Raw genomic sequence first — 15,941 nt, 5'->3', positions numbered from 1 at the left:
GTGGATGTTATCAGGAAACTACCTGTATTTTAAATATTAATATTTATTACTTCTATATACAATATAAAGTAGTACTTGACAATTTTTATGTACTGTGGTACATAAAAACTGTATTAAAAATTTCGCACAACATACTTACTCGTTAATATAGTATAGATACGTATTATTTGAATAAATGAAGCAGCAATGTGCAGTATTTCTAGTGCTGTAAAATAAATCGTTCACGGAGGTGAAGTGTGCATTTTTGTATACTCTATAATTTCTTTACACTCACAGTAAAAATAAAATAAAAATAAAACATAAAACTACAGAACAGTAGGTCGAGAAAAAATTATGAAAAGAGTTATGAGGATTTATATTTGTACTTTACGATTGCGTGCTTTTTTCTTGTTCTCCCCCCCTTTAATTAACCAGGCATATAAATATTAGATAGCCCTGTAAAATAAACTCTGATCCCGATTTTTTTTTCTTAATATTGATACGAGACTTCCGCATTGATTTAACCTTTAGTATCTTCACGGTTTTGTTCCCACTGATGACTCTAGAATAAACGTCGACACCGGTCTTGATAGTACCCTTCCCATTATACATAGCAATGTACAAATCTAAAAGGAAGTGTGTTTTACATGATGGGATACTGAGACAATTGATATGTAATCGACATCTATATTCAAGTTGACTAAACGGGAAGACACATCACGGGCAAAGTTTGTTTGATTACTCTTGGATAAAGGACCGAAACAAGAATATAATATCTTGCCAAGGCTATGATACTTGTAATAAACGATGCAATAGTTGGAAAACAATCTAACTTTGGTCCTCCATGTTTTGTTACTTATGAGACTTCTGTGGATGGGAAACGGCACTAAAATGTAATATTCAGCATGTGGATCTTCAAGTTTGTCCTGTATATGTTCCACATGGAGACTGTTTGTGGATTAATTATTTTATTGAGTTTGAGTGCCTCAGTCGTGCAATTAGAAGAACAACGGAGCAATTGCGACCTTTGATTGAAAAAAAGATGAGTTCTATTCTCATCTTGATGAGAGGAATCTTTACGTGGGCTTTTCAGTTGAAGGTGAGTTAGCCGATCTCAATAAGCAAGATCTCAAATAAGCAAGATTTACTCTCCTAATGAAGTGCACTATAATGAACACGAAATTAGAAGAGATTTAAATTTAATAAAATAATTGCTCAACAAACATTCTCCATGCGAAATATTTTCCAGAAGTTAAACGTCCAATGTTTCCAATGTTTAATTTGTTTAATGATATCAGTAAAGAATAATCGCGGCATATAATAATGCTACCTATGGCCGCTAGGGTTTACTGTTGTTGTACACAGTTTGACATGTGCGTTTGTTGATCAGCGATGAATACGTACTTTTTTATTTTTGTATTACAGCATATTATAAAAATGTATAACTCTTTATGAATTGCTATGTATGTTATAGAAATAAGTATGAATCATGATATTTCCATGATTACAGTTTCGATTAAACCAATTTTGTGTATTGACTGACTGATTACATTGAAGCTTCAAGGTGGGTCCAGTGCAATTATGGACTGGGAAATACAGTGGTAAGTAAATTTCTTATCAACTGCTATTTTAGACACTTATTATAATGTGCCTAATGAGGATTTTTATCATATCTCAAGTTCAAGAACTAGGTGGAATGTCACTGCATCTATTAAGGGAATGTGCAGAGTTCCCCCCCTCCTGACTTTGTTCCCTTTTTTAAGAATCTACCATTGAGCAGAGTACAAAAAGAATGGAAAGGAAGGATTAATAATTCCACTGCATAAGGGAGCAACCAAGTACGGTGGCTGTAAAATAGTGTAGGTTGCATTGACTACACTACAGCAGTTCTTCGATTCCAGAATGGCTGTATGTGTTCATTGTGTACATTAGAGCCTTTCTGGGATGACAGGCCATTCCATTGATACAGATCACAGGATCCAATTAAAAAACAAAACAAAAACGCCTTCCCTATGGATTTAATATTTTTATTTTATAGCTGCCTTACATTCCCACACAATTTAGAGGTTATCTTGAGACCTGCTGAATCTCATCACTGCTATCCCACACCTATAGAGGGCAGCAGTTAGGATCCTGCTTTTTTTTTTTTTAATTTTAATATATATATTTTTTTTAACACACAGTGTTTGCAAAAGGGTAGGATTTGTTTGCATGCATTGTTTATAGTGTGCATGCATGTTTGTTAATTATGTTAATCACATCTAAGAATTAGCATAGCTCATGCAAGGAGGATTATATGAATTAATTATCATCACTTGATATGTTTTCTCCTTTAAATAACAACATGAGTGATAATCATGAGTGAAAATTAATTAATTATCCCTAGGTGTGTCTGTTCTCCTTTAAACAACAACATTAATTAATTATAATCTGTGGATGTGTGTTTTCTCCTTGAAATGCCAACATGAGTGATAAAAAACATGTAAACATCCATTCTTTATTAGTGCTGAAGGTATTGGACATGCACACACTATTTCGAGACTGACCACCTCAAGCTGAATCCATTGTTGTACAAATCTTGCAATGCTCAAACATCTCAAGCTTCAAGGTCATCTACAATTGTTGGAAGTTTTTTCACTTGGTTATACTATAAAGACACTAAGAAATTATATACTTGGTTTAATCATTTGTCCAAGTGTAAGCAAGCAAAGTTTACACCTGAAGTATTTTCAGGACTGGGGCAACACTCTTATATAGAAGCTAACAACTTCACATCACTTGCCTTAGTATCTCATAATGGCCTTGGTTTGCACTTCCAGGCCACAGATTGTTGGTATTAGTGAAACATGGCTGACAGAAGATGATAAAGCTAGTGGGATTGAATGCGATGGGTATAGTGTGTTCAGGAGTGACAGGGAGAATAAAAAAGGGGGGGGGGGAGTGTTATTGATGATAGCTGATGAGTTGCAGCCAAGGAGTATAGAAGTTGAACTGCAGGATAGAGAAAAGAGCACTTTGAGGCTGTTTGGTGTGAGATAGAGTCCAGCGGAACAAAATATACAATTGGCTGCTGCTATAGACCAGGTGATGGAATAGATGGTGGGGATAGTATGCATAGGCAAATAGAAGAAATGAGTGGAAGGAGGGTAATTATTATGGGTGATTTCAATTATGGTAACATTGACTGGAAAGAGGAGAGGGCACATGGGAGGAAGGAATTGGATTTTATGTGGTTATTAAGGGACAACTATCTGCGACAGCATATAGTAGAAAATACCAGGGGGCAGAGAGTGCTTGACCTAGTAATTGCATCTGAGAATGTGGCTGTAACGAACATGACCATGTTGCCACCAATTGGTTGAGAGTGATCATAAGGTCATGACTTGGGAGGTGGCTAAAGGAGTGGAAATTTACAATTAAGACAGGGTACATGTGGAATTACCGTGCTGGTAAGTATGACAAGCTTAGGAATGTGCTTGGCTCAGTGCCATGGCATGTAAAACTGCAAGGGCTGGATGTTGATAGTGCATGGGAGGTGGTTAAGAAGTGTTTGCAGGAGGCAATGGTTGACTGTATACCAACAGTCCGAATAATAAATCAGGTAGGGGTTAAATGGATGAATAACACTATTAAGCTTGAGCTGCAAGAAAAGAAACAATTGTGGAGGGAGTTTAAGGAGAAAGGTGACCAGCAGGCATAGGAACAGTATAAAGCCCAGGACAGAAGGGTAACAAGGGTGGTAAGAAAAGCAAAAGCGGATTACGAAAGAAAATTGGCTATGCAGGCTAAAGAGAATCCCAAACAGTTTTTTTCAATATATTGCAAGTAAAAGGAAAAATGTTCATGGCAGAATGATTTTAAAAAATGCTGAGGGTAGGGAGGTAACTGAATCAGTCGATATAGTGGAATTACTGAGTGAGCACTTTGCAAGAGAATATCATCCAGTTGGTGACATTGCAGGAATGGAAGAACCAACGGCTTATACTGGAATTATGATGAATGAAGTAGAGGTAACTAGTCTATTACAGAACCTCAATGTCAATACATCTGTGGGATTGGATGGTATACCAGCTCGTGTCGTACGTGAAGCGGCTAAAGAATTATCAATGCCCTTGACCATTTTGTTTAATTTGCGCCTCGGGTCTGGCTCAGTCCCAAGGGGGTGGAAAAAGGGGGAAATAGTTCCGCTGCATAAAGGTGGTTCCAAGGCTGCTGTTGAAAATTACCAGCCAATTAGCATAACAGGAATCATTATTAAGGTCTTGGAGAAAATAGTCAAGAGGAAAATACAAGATTGGATAGAAGAAAATGGGATACTGTATCGGGGAGAGCATGGTTTTGTGAAGGGTAGGTCATGCCTCGGTAACTTGCTCATGTATTATAACACGGCTGAACTGGATAAGGGTAATGGGTTTACAGTGATTCAACTGGACCTTGCTAAGGCCTTTGACAGGATACCACATGGAATTCTAATCAGTAAATTGCAGCATATGGGGATGGATATAGGTTTGGTGAGATGGATAGGAGGGTGGTTGACGAAGAGATATCAGAGAGTGGTTTATTCAGGAGTAGAGTCCACAAGACGGCCTGTGACTAGTGGTGTGCCACAAGGATCTGTTCTTGGACCACTGCTGTTTAATTTGTTCATTAATGATATAGGAAAGGATCTGAGAGGAACAGTTCATTTGTTTGCAGATGATGCAAAGTTGGGTAGGGCAATAGTGAATGCAGATGATGTCAAAATTTTGCAAGATGATTTGGATAGATTGGAGGTCTGGGCTATGGAGAATGGATGTCAATTTAATGTGGCAAAATGTAAGGTTATACATTTTGGGGTGAAAAGATTAGCAGCAGTTTATTACATTGGTGGAACTGTACTCCAGGAAATTGATGAGGCATGAGATTTAGGAGTGTTGGTGGATAAGGAGTTGAAGTTTAGGGGGCACATTGCAAAAGTGGCCAAATCAACTCATCAAATCACTTGGTTGCTGAAGAATACGTTGACAAGCAGGTTATTGTTCCTCTGTAGCGAGCCTATAAGACCCCATCTCATCTACTGTGCCCAGATTTGGTCACCTAGGTTTCTTCTTGATGGGGAGGAGGTTGAGAGGATCCAGAGGCGAGTGACCAAGATGATAGCAGGTCTGTGGAATGAACCTTATGAGAATAGGTTGAGGATTTGTGGGTTGCAAAAATTGGTTGATAGGCAGAGGAGGGGAGATATGATTGAGACATTCAAATTACTGAAGGGTTTCTATAAAATTAATTCAGAAGATATTTTTGAGAATAGGGCTGGTTGTGGGAGGACTAGGGGACATCCATGGAAACTGGGCAAAAGTGTGGTTAGTAACGGTGTTAGAGCCTGGTTCTTTACTTTTAGAGTGGTGAATGAGTGGAATGGGCTGCCAGAGTCTGTGGTGGATGCTGTGACAGTGAATGAGTTTAAGGCGAGGTACGATAGATACTGTATGAATGTCGAATAGTTGTGATGAATATGATTTGGGCCTCTCTCGATGAGTCTAAGGACTTGATATTGTGGAGTTGCCCATAATAATAATAATACAAAGCACATATCCTTATGAGTATGTATAATGCTATGCATTATGGGAAGGGTCACTACCCAGACCAGTTTCAACCTTTATTGGGTCTGGCTCCCATTGAAGAGACCTCAATATAGGTCGAAACTGGTCTGGATAGTGACCCTTCCCATAATACATAGCATTATACATACCCATAAGGATATGTGCTTTGCATTATGAGATACTAAGGCAAGTAATGTGAAATCATTAGCTTCTATATAAGAGTTTCCCCACTCCTGAAAATACCTCAGGTGCAAACTTTATTTGCTTACACTTGGATAAAGGATTAAACCAAGTATATAATTTCTTGGTGTCTTTAATTTAAAGTCATCTACAATTATTGACCTAAAGACTGATCTCTGTACCATTTTTCACTGTTTTCACAATAACCCACTCACCTTCAGTGCTTCCTCAACACAGTTTCTCACTTCTTGTGCAGAAAGATCTCAGTTCTTCTTCTCTTGCCTTTGATAATGTTCAGTGTAACTATCTCTTCTTGGACATAACACTTATTTCTAATGTTTTCTGACATAAACATATCATTTCTATAGCATTATTTTTTCACTCAAGATATTACTCTTCATCTGTCCAGCACCTACCTCTCTTGAAATCACAAATCTGTTCATTCTTGGAAGCCTACTCTCACAGCCTACACCTCATAACTGATATACTCAAAAAAAAAATTGTCGGCGATAAATTGTCTATTTTGCAACCCTGACTTTCCGAGAAACAAAGCTGACATCACTAGTACAGCAATCAACATAAATACAGTATCAAGAAGAACTCTCATAATAGCAAAATGATGAGTCTATTAGAAATTTATTTAACATAAAAGGAACAATGGCATGGCTTTCTGACGAGACAGAAACGAAATACTGAAATTCAACTAGTTTTGCAAAAAAAAAATACTGTTGCCCTTCCCCTCGTCATATTTAGTTGAATGTGACTTTAGTGTTGTAAATGACTTGCTACTGAAAAAAAGAAATCATCTGGATATTACAAACCATGGGGATTTGAGATTGAAAATGACTACATTAGTACCTCAAATAAAAACTTTGCAGCAGACATCAAGCTTAAGGATCTCATTAACTTGGATTTTATTTACCCGAGTTCAGTTCGACTTATGTTTTATAATATACAAAGTGTAATATAAAATTTATATTCATTGAAGAAAGTCAAATTAAAAACAATTTTACCTATGTTCCTTTTTTATTTAAAGTACATATTTATATTATACTTTAGCTGAACTTGGCTGACTATTATGCTGTGGGGGGGCATCAAAATCTTTGAGGTGTGGAGGTGGGGCTTGATTCAAAAAACGTTAGGAAACACTGTTTTAGAGTAATATTGGCAGCTTGCTGACATCAGCATCAGTTAGTTTTAGTCTGTGTCAAGTGTTGAAATTTGTTTCACTCGGTTATACTATAAATCAAAGATGTCAAGAAATTATATTCTTGGTTTCATCCTTTATCCAAGTGTAAGCAAACAAAGTTTGTATGTGAAGTAACTTCACAACTGGGCTACTTATAGAGGCTGATGACTTCACATCAGTTGCCTTATTATTATTATTATTACTTGACACTTCCAGGAAGTCCAAGGGCTCGTTAAGGGAGGACACCTACTCTACACCTCTCTGTCTCCATTGAACCGCAACTACAATAATGCCATCTACCACCCACTAGTATTTCCACAGACAATCACAAACATCCATGCTGACAGCGGGATTTGAACCCACAGCTTTTTGGCTGGAGAGCAGATGCGCTAACCACTTGGCCAACCAGGCCGGCATAATGCAATGCACATGTTCTTACAGAATGGGAAGGGCCACTATCCAGATTTTGACCTTTGTAAAGGTGAATTGGATCTTCAAAAACTCAGGCAATCTCTCATATCATCCAAAAGTGATCCAAAGGATCATTTAACTCAGCAGTGGTTCCACTCGGTGACAGGCCCACCCTGTCACGGAGAAGAACCCTCAGCGGTGGCTCTGCCCAATGGCAGGCTCACCCACCACCAAGCAGAGCTGCTCATATCCCAGAGAAAAGCATCCACCGAAGCAGCCACAACACCACTTCAGCAGACTTCCCACATCTTGTTTATGTGTGGGGAGGTCTCCAAAAACTCTGGCGCTCCCTCAGATTGCCTAACAACGAGTGACCTGAACTCAGAAGTGTCTCTGCTTAGTGACAGGCTCACACTACTACTCAGCAGAACTGTTCATATTCATCTGCCATCCCAATGGACTTAATCCCTGAATACTCAGGACTCTCAAGGCAAAAACTCTCATCCAGGGCAGCAGACTTCCCACATTAACAGAGAACCACATCAATAGAAGCCAGACTCAGAAGTGATACCAAGCTTGAAGTAATGCATAGTCGTATTTCCATATATAAGTAGTCAAAAGGTGTCAACAACTTATTACTGAAATACTTGATAGATGTTGAAAGTTTTTTTCACATGGTTATACTATAAATTAAAGATACCAAGAAATTATATTCTTGGTTTCATCCTTTATCCAAGTGTAAGCAAACAAAGTTTGCATATGAGGTAACTTCACAACTGAGCTACTTGTATATAGAGGCTGATGAAATCCATATGCACAGTATCGAATCTCCTAAGATGAGTCTCTTGACTCCATGGAGGTCTGTTAATAATAATAATAACACAATATTTGGTTTAAAAGTTCAAACAGGAAATTAATGACTGTTACCACCATATTTCCACAGTTCAGTAGGAAGTTCTTCATAACTAGATGACTTAGACAAGTTCATTTGGTTTGTTGCATTCAAATTTTTTTATTTCATTATAGATGGCGATTTTTCTCTTTCTGTCTCTTCATTTGTGTTTTTTCAGTTTTTTTTTCCCTCTGGAAAAGCATCTAGTAATATTCTCTCCAATTTTTTTTTTAATTTTATCTCTTGAATTGTTCCAGTTTCAATATTGTTTTTTTTATCTTTCATTTTTAGTGGTCTCTTTTGGAGTGTTTTTGTTAATTCTTTTATAATTTTATATAGTCTTGCTATCATTCTTTTTATTGGCTTCTTCACACATTTTTGCAATTTCTTTCAACCAAGCATTTTTGGCAGATCAGTACATTCTATCTATTTTGTTTTTCAGTCTTTTATAATGTTGATTATTTTTCCTTTATATTTTCTCTCTTGGAAGTGGATGGCCAACTATTAGCTGCCATCAAGTCCCTGTATGAATGCCTGGAGTTTTGTATCAGGGTGAACAGCACAAAGTATGAACCTTTCACAGTCTCCATTGGCCTCCACCAAGGGTATGTTCTATCACCCCTACTTTTCATAATATTTATGGACTGGATTGATAGGCACAGCCGAGGCAGTGAGTGTGTCAGAATTGGAAGATGTAACATTGGATATCTGCTTTTTGCAGATGACCTAGTTCTGCTTAGTTCTTCCACAGATGACATCCAGCGGACCCTGGATAGGTTTGTAGCTGTTTGTGCAGAAGCCGGAATGAAGATCAGTGTGGTCAAAACTGAAACATTTCTGGTCTCAAGACAACCATCCCAGTGCCCTCTACATGTGAGTGGAGTCCCACTGAGGCAGATGGAGAAGTTTAAATATCTTGGGTCCATATTCATGAGTGATGGAAAGTGGGACGAAGAGCTAGATACTTGGATTGGCTCAGCAAGCGCAATATTGCGGGAGCTTGGCCGTTCAGCAGTATTGAAGCAGGAGTTAAGCCAGAAGGCAAAGCTGACTGTCTTCAATACAGTCTATGTCCCCATCCTCAGCTATCGTCATGAGAGTTGGGTAATGACCGAAAGAATGCGGTCACGAATCCAAGTGAATGAGATTCCTTCGAGGGGGGGTTGCGGGGGCTGACACGACTCGACAGAGTCAGCTCTGCAGTTCGGGAAACCCTCAATACTCAACTGTTGCTTCTCTGTGTTGAGAGATCACAGTTACATTGGTACGGGCACCTGGTCAGAATGCCACAAGAGAGGCTCCTCCAGCAGGTCCTCTTTGCCAAGCCAGAGAGTGGGAGGCCACGTGGAAGGCCAAGGACTTGCTGGATAGATTATATCCAAAATCTTGGGTGGACATGTTTGGGAGCCCCACCAGAACACCTGAGCTTGGTGGCGGAGGATCTGACCATTGGAAGTTCCTCTTGCAGCTGCTGCTGCCCCCACAACTCAGTTAGGAAAGGTGGGCCTTGAAGATGAATGAATTTTCTCTCTTCAAAGTGCAGATCTTTTTTTTCTTTTAAGATTTCCAGAATTTCTGTGGTTATCCCATCCACTTGTTATTTGCTCTAATTGTTGTACCAAGCATTTTACTTGCAGCATTTACCATAACTGCTCTGCTCTGTTTCCATGTGTTTTCTATATTGGAAAAGTGAGTTTCTACAAGTCTGTGTCTGTTATGTTTATGTAATTGTTTTGGATAGTTATATCTTTTAGTTTTGTTATGTTAAGAATATTGCTTAGGGTATTTGGTTTGCTATTTTTAAATTTTAACTTAATTTTTTGCAGCTAGTAATTACTGGTCAGAGTCAAAATCTGGTTTCTTTAGTGTTCTTACATTTTTAATAGTAATATATATATCATATTCTTCAACATGATAGCATGTCACTGATTAATTAATAATTGAACCGAATTAATATTAGAATTGCAGATTTATCCTTGATGAGATAAAGTCTATGTCTGTGAGTTGTATGTATTCTATAGCTAGTTTGTCTGACTCGAGGGATGAAAAACCAATATGAGATCACCTAATTCATGTTATTATTATTATTAGTGTTGTTTAAAAAAAAAGCTCTTGTAAAGGTTCTTTGAGTGCTAGATGATATTCAAACATCTTTCCAACTAATAGTCATCATCACTAAAGACAGAGATATGGAAATGCTATATAAAAGCTGTTAAGGGTTATTAGTAATAGTGCAGATGTGGTAGCCTTTCAGGAAGATTTGAATAAAGTTGACAGATGGGCAAATGAATGGGGCCATAAGTTTAATTCAGATAAATCTTAATCTTGAAGTTTGAGATACATCGATGGGAGGCTGCATACTCTGTTGGAGGAACTGATATGATATGATAGGATACAAAAAGATACGATACTTAAAGGATTTTATAGGATTGATGCAGGGGATGATTCAGCATTTGGCTAGGGGGGGGTGGGCAAAATAAGGACTGGTGAATGAATGGAATGGGTTAACTGAGTTAGTTGTGAGTGATTTGTTTGTTTGTTAATAGTTTTCAAGGAGAGGCATGATAGATATTGTGTTGATATGTTGGGTCTCCCACGATGAGTCTTAGGACTCCATGGAGGTGCCCGTACAATAATAATAGTTACAGTCTTTTGACTAGGATGATGATGAGAATTAGCATAGATGTAATGTATGAGTTTCTTATCTAAAAACAGAAAATTGTAAACTACTATCTAGTTGATGAAGAATGAAAATATCTATAAAAAAACTAGTTGGTTGTTTTTTCCTCATCTAAAGTAAACTGAATTCTCAGATGAATCATATTTATTTTTGAAACAAATAGTTTTAAATCTGATGATGAACCTTTCCATATTGCAAATATATCATCTACATATCTGTACCATACTGTAAGTTTAGGAGAAATGGCTTTAAATGTTTTTCTCTTCAAATGCTCTATGTAGTTATTTGCAAGTGTAGGAGAGATAGGAAATAAGTAGAGTGGATTGCAAACTCAAACATTTCAAATCTTTTGAAAATGATTCTTTAATTGTAATTTTATATTGTGCTCCATTATCAAAGTACTGAGGATGCCTATGATATATAGGTGAAATTTATGACTAAAAAATTTATTTCATGTAAGTTTTAAGTTTCTGTCTTTAAGTATGTCAACTTACAAGAATGTCAGCCTATATTTAAGCAGCAATCTTGGCTCTTTACACAGAGCTTGTATCTACAATGTTACATATACAGCAAGTTTTTAGTCAGGAATGCTAATTGCATTAATATAATCATAATTTTAAATAGATGTAGGACAGCACAGGTGATTCCTACTTGCTTCAGAACCAAAGAAGGTTTTTGGTTGCTGAAAGCACATCATATATATATATATATATATATATATATATTTATATATATATAATAATAATATATATATATATATATGTGGCGATTAGTTTTTACTCGGTTGTTATACATTTCAAAAAATAGATTTAATGACTCCAAGACCGAGATAACATATAAAGATTTTAATGATCAATACTACTAGTTTCGGCATATAGCAGCCTTCTTCAGGTATTTATAAAGGAAAGGAATACTAATAAACATTGAATTATTTAAATAAACAAACTGGAAATTACAGGTACAAATTGCCTCACATAATCGATACATAAAAACGTTGTATTTTTCAAGTTGTTCCAACTGCCTTGCCATTGTTTGTTGCAATTGTGCGTGCAAGTTCACGTGAACGCCAATATTGAATAACTGCAGCATGGCTATCTGGGATGTTATAACTTAAATTATTATTTAAGTGGACCGGGTTCAGTAGGATTTCCCTTGATTCTACGATTTTTCTTTCAAACTCATCTTCACAGCGAAAAATATTTTCTGATCTATTCCAGCATACAGAGTGGCTTTGTTGGTCATCATTGGGATTATTTGAAAAAAGAACATGACTGGATAACGCAGTTGCATGAGATCTTTTGTATGAGATGTCTCTCTTATGCTCTTCTATGCGTTGTTCAATAGATTTGTTAGTTTGACCAAAGTATGGGATATTGCAATCACACCACAATTTATATACTCCAGGGTACTTAAGTTTGTGATGAGTAGGTTTTGGATGGCTGATTAGAGAGCGGATTTTTGGAAGTGTGGTGAAGAAGGTCCTGATATTATATTTTTTAAGGACTTTAGCTATTTTCTTAGAGACTGTGCTAATGTATGGAATAGAGATGCTACCTTTAAAATTAATAGTCTCTGTTGTGCACTGCTTAGGAGGGTTCAGAAGAAGTTTCTTAATTGTTTTTTCAGAGTATCCATTTTGTTTAAAAATAAGAGTGAGGTGATTCATTTCTTTTTGTAGTTCATCTTGTTCATTTAAGAGAGAACGTGCTCTGTGTCCTAAGGTAGATATAATTCCAAGTTTTTGTGGTGGAAAATGATGAGAAAGATTATGCAGATATCTATTGGTATGCGTAGGTTTTCTGTACATAGAGATTTTTAATCTTTCAGAGTATCGTGTAAGCATAACATCCAAAAAAGGTAAAGAGTTATTATTTTCTATATCAGCAGTAAATTTTATATTAGGATGTTGGATGTTTAGATGACGAAGAAAATCTGTGAGAGCTGTGTGCCCGTGATTCCAAATAATGAATATATCATCAACATATCTTTTCCAAACTTTTGGTTTAAATGAGAAGGAAGATATGGCTTTCTTTTCAAAGTCTTCAAGGAAGATGTTAGCTAGCACTGGGGACAAAGGGTTGCCCATTGCCAGGCCTTGTTTTTGTTGGTAAATGGAGTCCTTATATCTGAAGTAACCAGAATGAATGCAATGCTTTAATAAAGTGAACATTTTTTTGGATAATTTATCCTGTAGTAATGTAAGTACATTACTACAGGATAAATATATTCATTATTTGAATGATATATTTGATGATATATTCATTATTTGGAATCACAGGCACACAGCTCTCACAGATTTTCTTCGTCATCTAAACATCCAACATCCTAATATAAAATTTACTGCTGATATAGAAAATAATAACTCTTTACCTTTTTTGGATGTTATGCTTACACGATACTCTGAAAGATTAAAAATCTCTATGTACAGAAAACCTACGCATACCAATAGATATCTGCATAATCTTTCTCATCATTTTCCACCACAAAAACTTGGAATTATATCTACCTTAGGACACAGAGCACGTTCTCTCTTAAATGAACAAGATGAACTACAAAAAAGAAATGAATCACCTCACTCTTATTTTTAAACAAAATGGATACTCTGAAAAAACAATTAAGAAACTTCTTCTGTACCCTCCTAAGCAGTGCACAACAGAGACTATTAATTTTAAAGGTAGCATCTCTATTCCATACATTAGCACAGTCTCTAAGAAAATAGCTAAAGTCCTTAAAAAATATGATATCAGGACCTTCTTCACCACACTTCCAAAAATCCGCTCTCTAATCAGTCATCCAAAACCTACTCATCACAAACTTAAGTACCCTGGAGTATATAAATTGTGGTGTGATTGCAATATCCCATACTTTGGTCAAACTAACAAATCTATTGAACAACGCATAGAAGAGCATAAGAGAGACATCTCATACAAAAGATCTCATGCAACTGCGTTATCCAGTCATGTTCTTTTTTCAAATAATCCCAATGATGACCAACAAAGCCACTCTGTATGCTGGAATAGATCAGAAAATATTTTTCGCTGTGAAGATGAGTTTGAAAGAAAAATCGTAGAATCAAGGGAAATCCTACTGAACCCGGTCCACTTAAATAATAATTTAAGTTATAACATCCCAGATAGCCATGCTGCAGTTATTCAGTATTGGCGTTCACGTGAACTTGCACGCACAATTGCAACAAACAATGGCACGCCAGTTGGAACAACTTGAAAAATACAAAGTTTTTATGTATCGATTATGTGAGGCAATTTGTACCTGTAATTTCCAGTTTGTTTATTTAAATAATTCAATGTTTATTAGTATTCCTTTCCTTTATAAATACCTGAAGAAGGCTGCTATATGCCGAAACTAGTAGTATTTATCATTAAAATCTTTATATGTTATCTCGGTCTTGGAGTCATTAAATCTATTTTTTGAAATATATATATATATATATATATATATAATAAAATAATGTTAGTAATTATGTATAGAGGAGCATAAGAGAGACATCTCTTACCAAAGAACACGTGCCAGTCCCTTGTCTAGTCATGTTCTTTTCTCGAACAATCCTAATGATGAACACCAGGGTCATTCAGTCTGCTTGGATAGATCCAAAAACATCTTTCATTGCCATGATGAGTTTGAAAGAGAAATTGCGGAGTCCAGAGAAATCATCCTTAATCATGAACATTTAAATAACAATTTGAGCTACAACCTCCCAGATAGCCATTCTGCTATTGTTCAGTACTGGCGTTCACGAGAGACTGCAAGCATGCACTCACCAAACAATGCCACAATTGAAAGAACAACTTAAATGTAACTACAACGTTTTTTCATGTTAATTATGTACTGCAATTTTTTTCTGTGTTTCTCAGTTTTTTTAAGCTTCGGTGTTTTTAATGCTGTTTCCTATTTTTAAAAGACACCTGAAGAAGGCTCAAAAGCCGAAACTAGTAGTGTGTTATAACCATTAAAACCTTACAATTATTCTCGGTTTCAGTCATTAAATTCTCTTTATACAAATGTATCAAAGTAACCGAGTCAATGTTCCTCAACACACACACACACACACACATATATATATATATATAGAAAGTTTTTTACCTTTGGTATAATATATGTTAAAGATACCAAGCTATTTTAAATATAAACCTGGTTTTTTACTCCATTTCCCAAGTAAGCAAACAGACAAGTCAGTCAAGTTTGCGCCTGCAAGTGAAGGCAACTCATGGTAAAGGGAGTATAAGTTCTGATCACTATTCTTAATATTTACCCTTAATGCAAAGCACATCTCCTGGAGGAGATGTATGATGCTATGTATTAAAGGCAAGGGCCACTACCCAGAACGGTTTCGACCTTTATTGAGGTCTCGTCAGTGGGAGCCAGGCTAAGAAATACTAAGTTTTTATTAATGCAGAGCTTATAAATATTTTACCAAAACAAGTTACCATAAGGTGCTTGGATCTTATTAAATAAAAATCTCAGGATGAGAGATGGATGTAGAAAGTTTTTTACTTTGGGTATAATATATGTTAAAGATACCAAGCTATTTTAAATATAAACCTGGTTTTTTGCTCCATTTCCCAGGTAAGCAAACAGACAAGTCAGTCAAGTTTGCACCTGCAAGTGTTGCAAGTCTAGCTGACCCTGCACGTAGTGCAAGTCAAGGCAACTCGTGGTAAAGGGAGTATATGCTCTTATCACTATTCTTAATATTTACCCTTAATGCAAAGCACAACTCCTGGAGGAGATGTATGATGCTATGTATTAAAGGCAAGGGCCACTACCCAGAACGGTTTCGACCTTTATTGAGGTCTCGTCAGTGGGAGCCAGGCTAAGAAATACTAAGTTTTTAGTAATACAGAGCTTATAAATATTTTACCAAAACAAGTTACCATAAGGTGCTTTGACCTTATGTGCAGGGTCAGTTAGACTTGCAACACCTGCAGGTGCAAACTTGACTGACTTGTCTGTTTGCTTACCTGGGAAATGGAATAAAAAACCAGGTTTATATTTAAAATAGCTTGGTAT

General features: G+C 36.5%; 1 protein-coding gene across 1 annotated transcript in view; it reads left to right on the top strand.

Annotated features, from left to right (window-relative positions):
* The first annotated feature begins 1,365 nt into the window (after nt 1-1,365).
* LOC150105519 (little elongation complex subunit 2-like) overlaps nt 1,366-15,941 on the top strand; it is a 294,381-nt gene continuing 279,805 nt past the window's right edge. Inside the window, exon 1 of the mRNA XM_090394868.1 lies at nt 1,366-1,580. Coding sequence (XP_090250994.1) covers nt 1,561-1,580 — 20 coding nt within the window. The 5' untranslated portion in view covers nt 1,366-1,560. The remainder of the gene's footprint in view (nt 1,581-15,941) is intronic.

This window comes from Typopeltis vanoorti, chromosome 6, assembly GCF_054136105.1.
Source record: "Typopeltis vanoorti isolate ZY-2024b chromosome 6, IOZ_Tvanoo_1.0, whole genome shotgun sequence".
In the NCBI taxonomy this organism is placed as follows: domain Eukaryota; kingdom Metazoa; phylum Arthropoda; class Arachnida; order Uropygi; family Thelyphonidae; genus Typopeltis; species Typopeltis vanoorti.
This window is presented reverse-complemented; position numbering and strand designations above follow the sequence as displayed.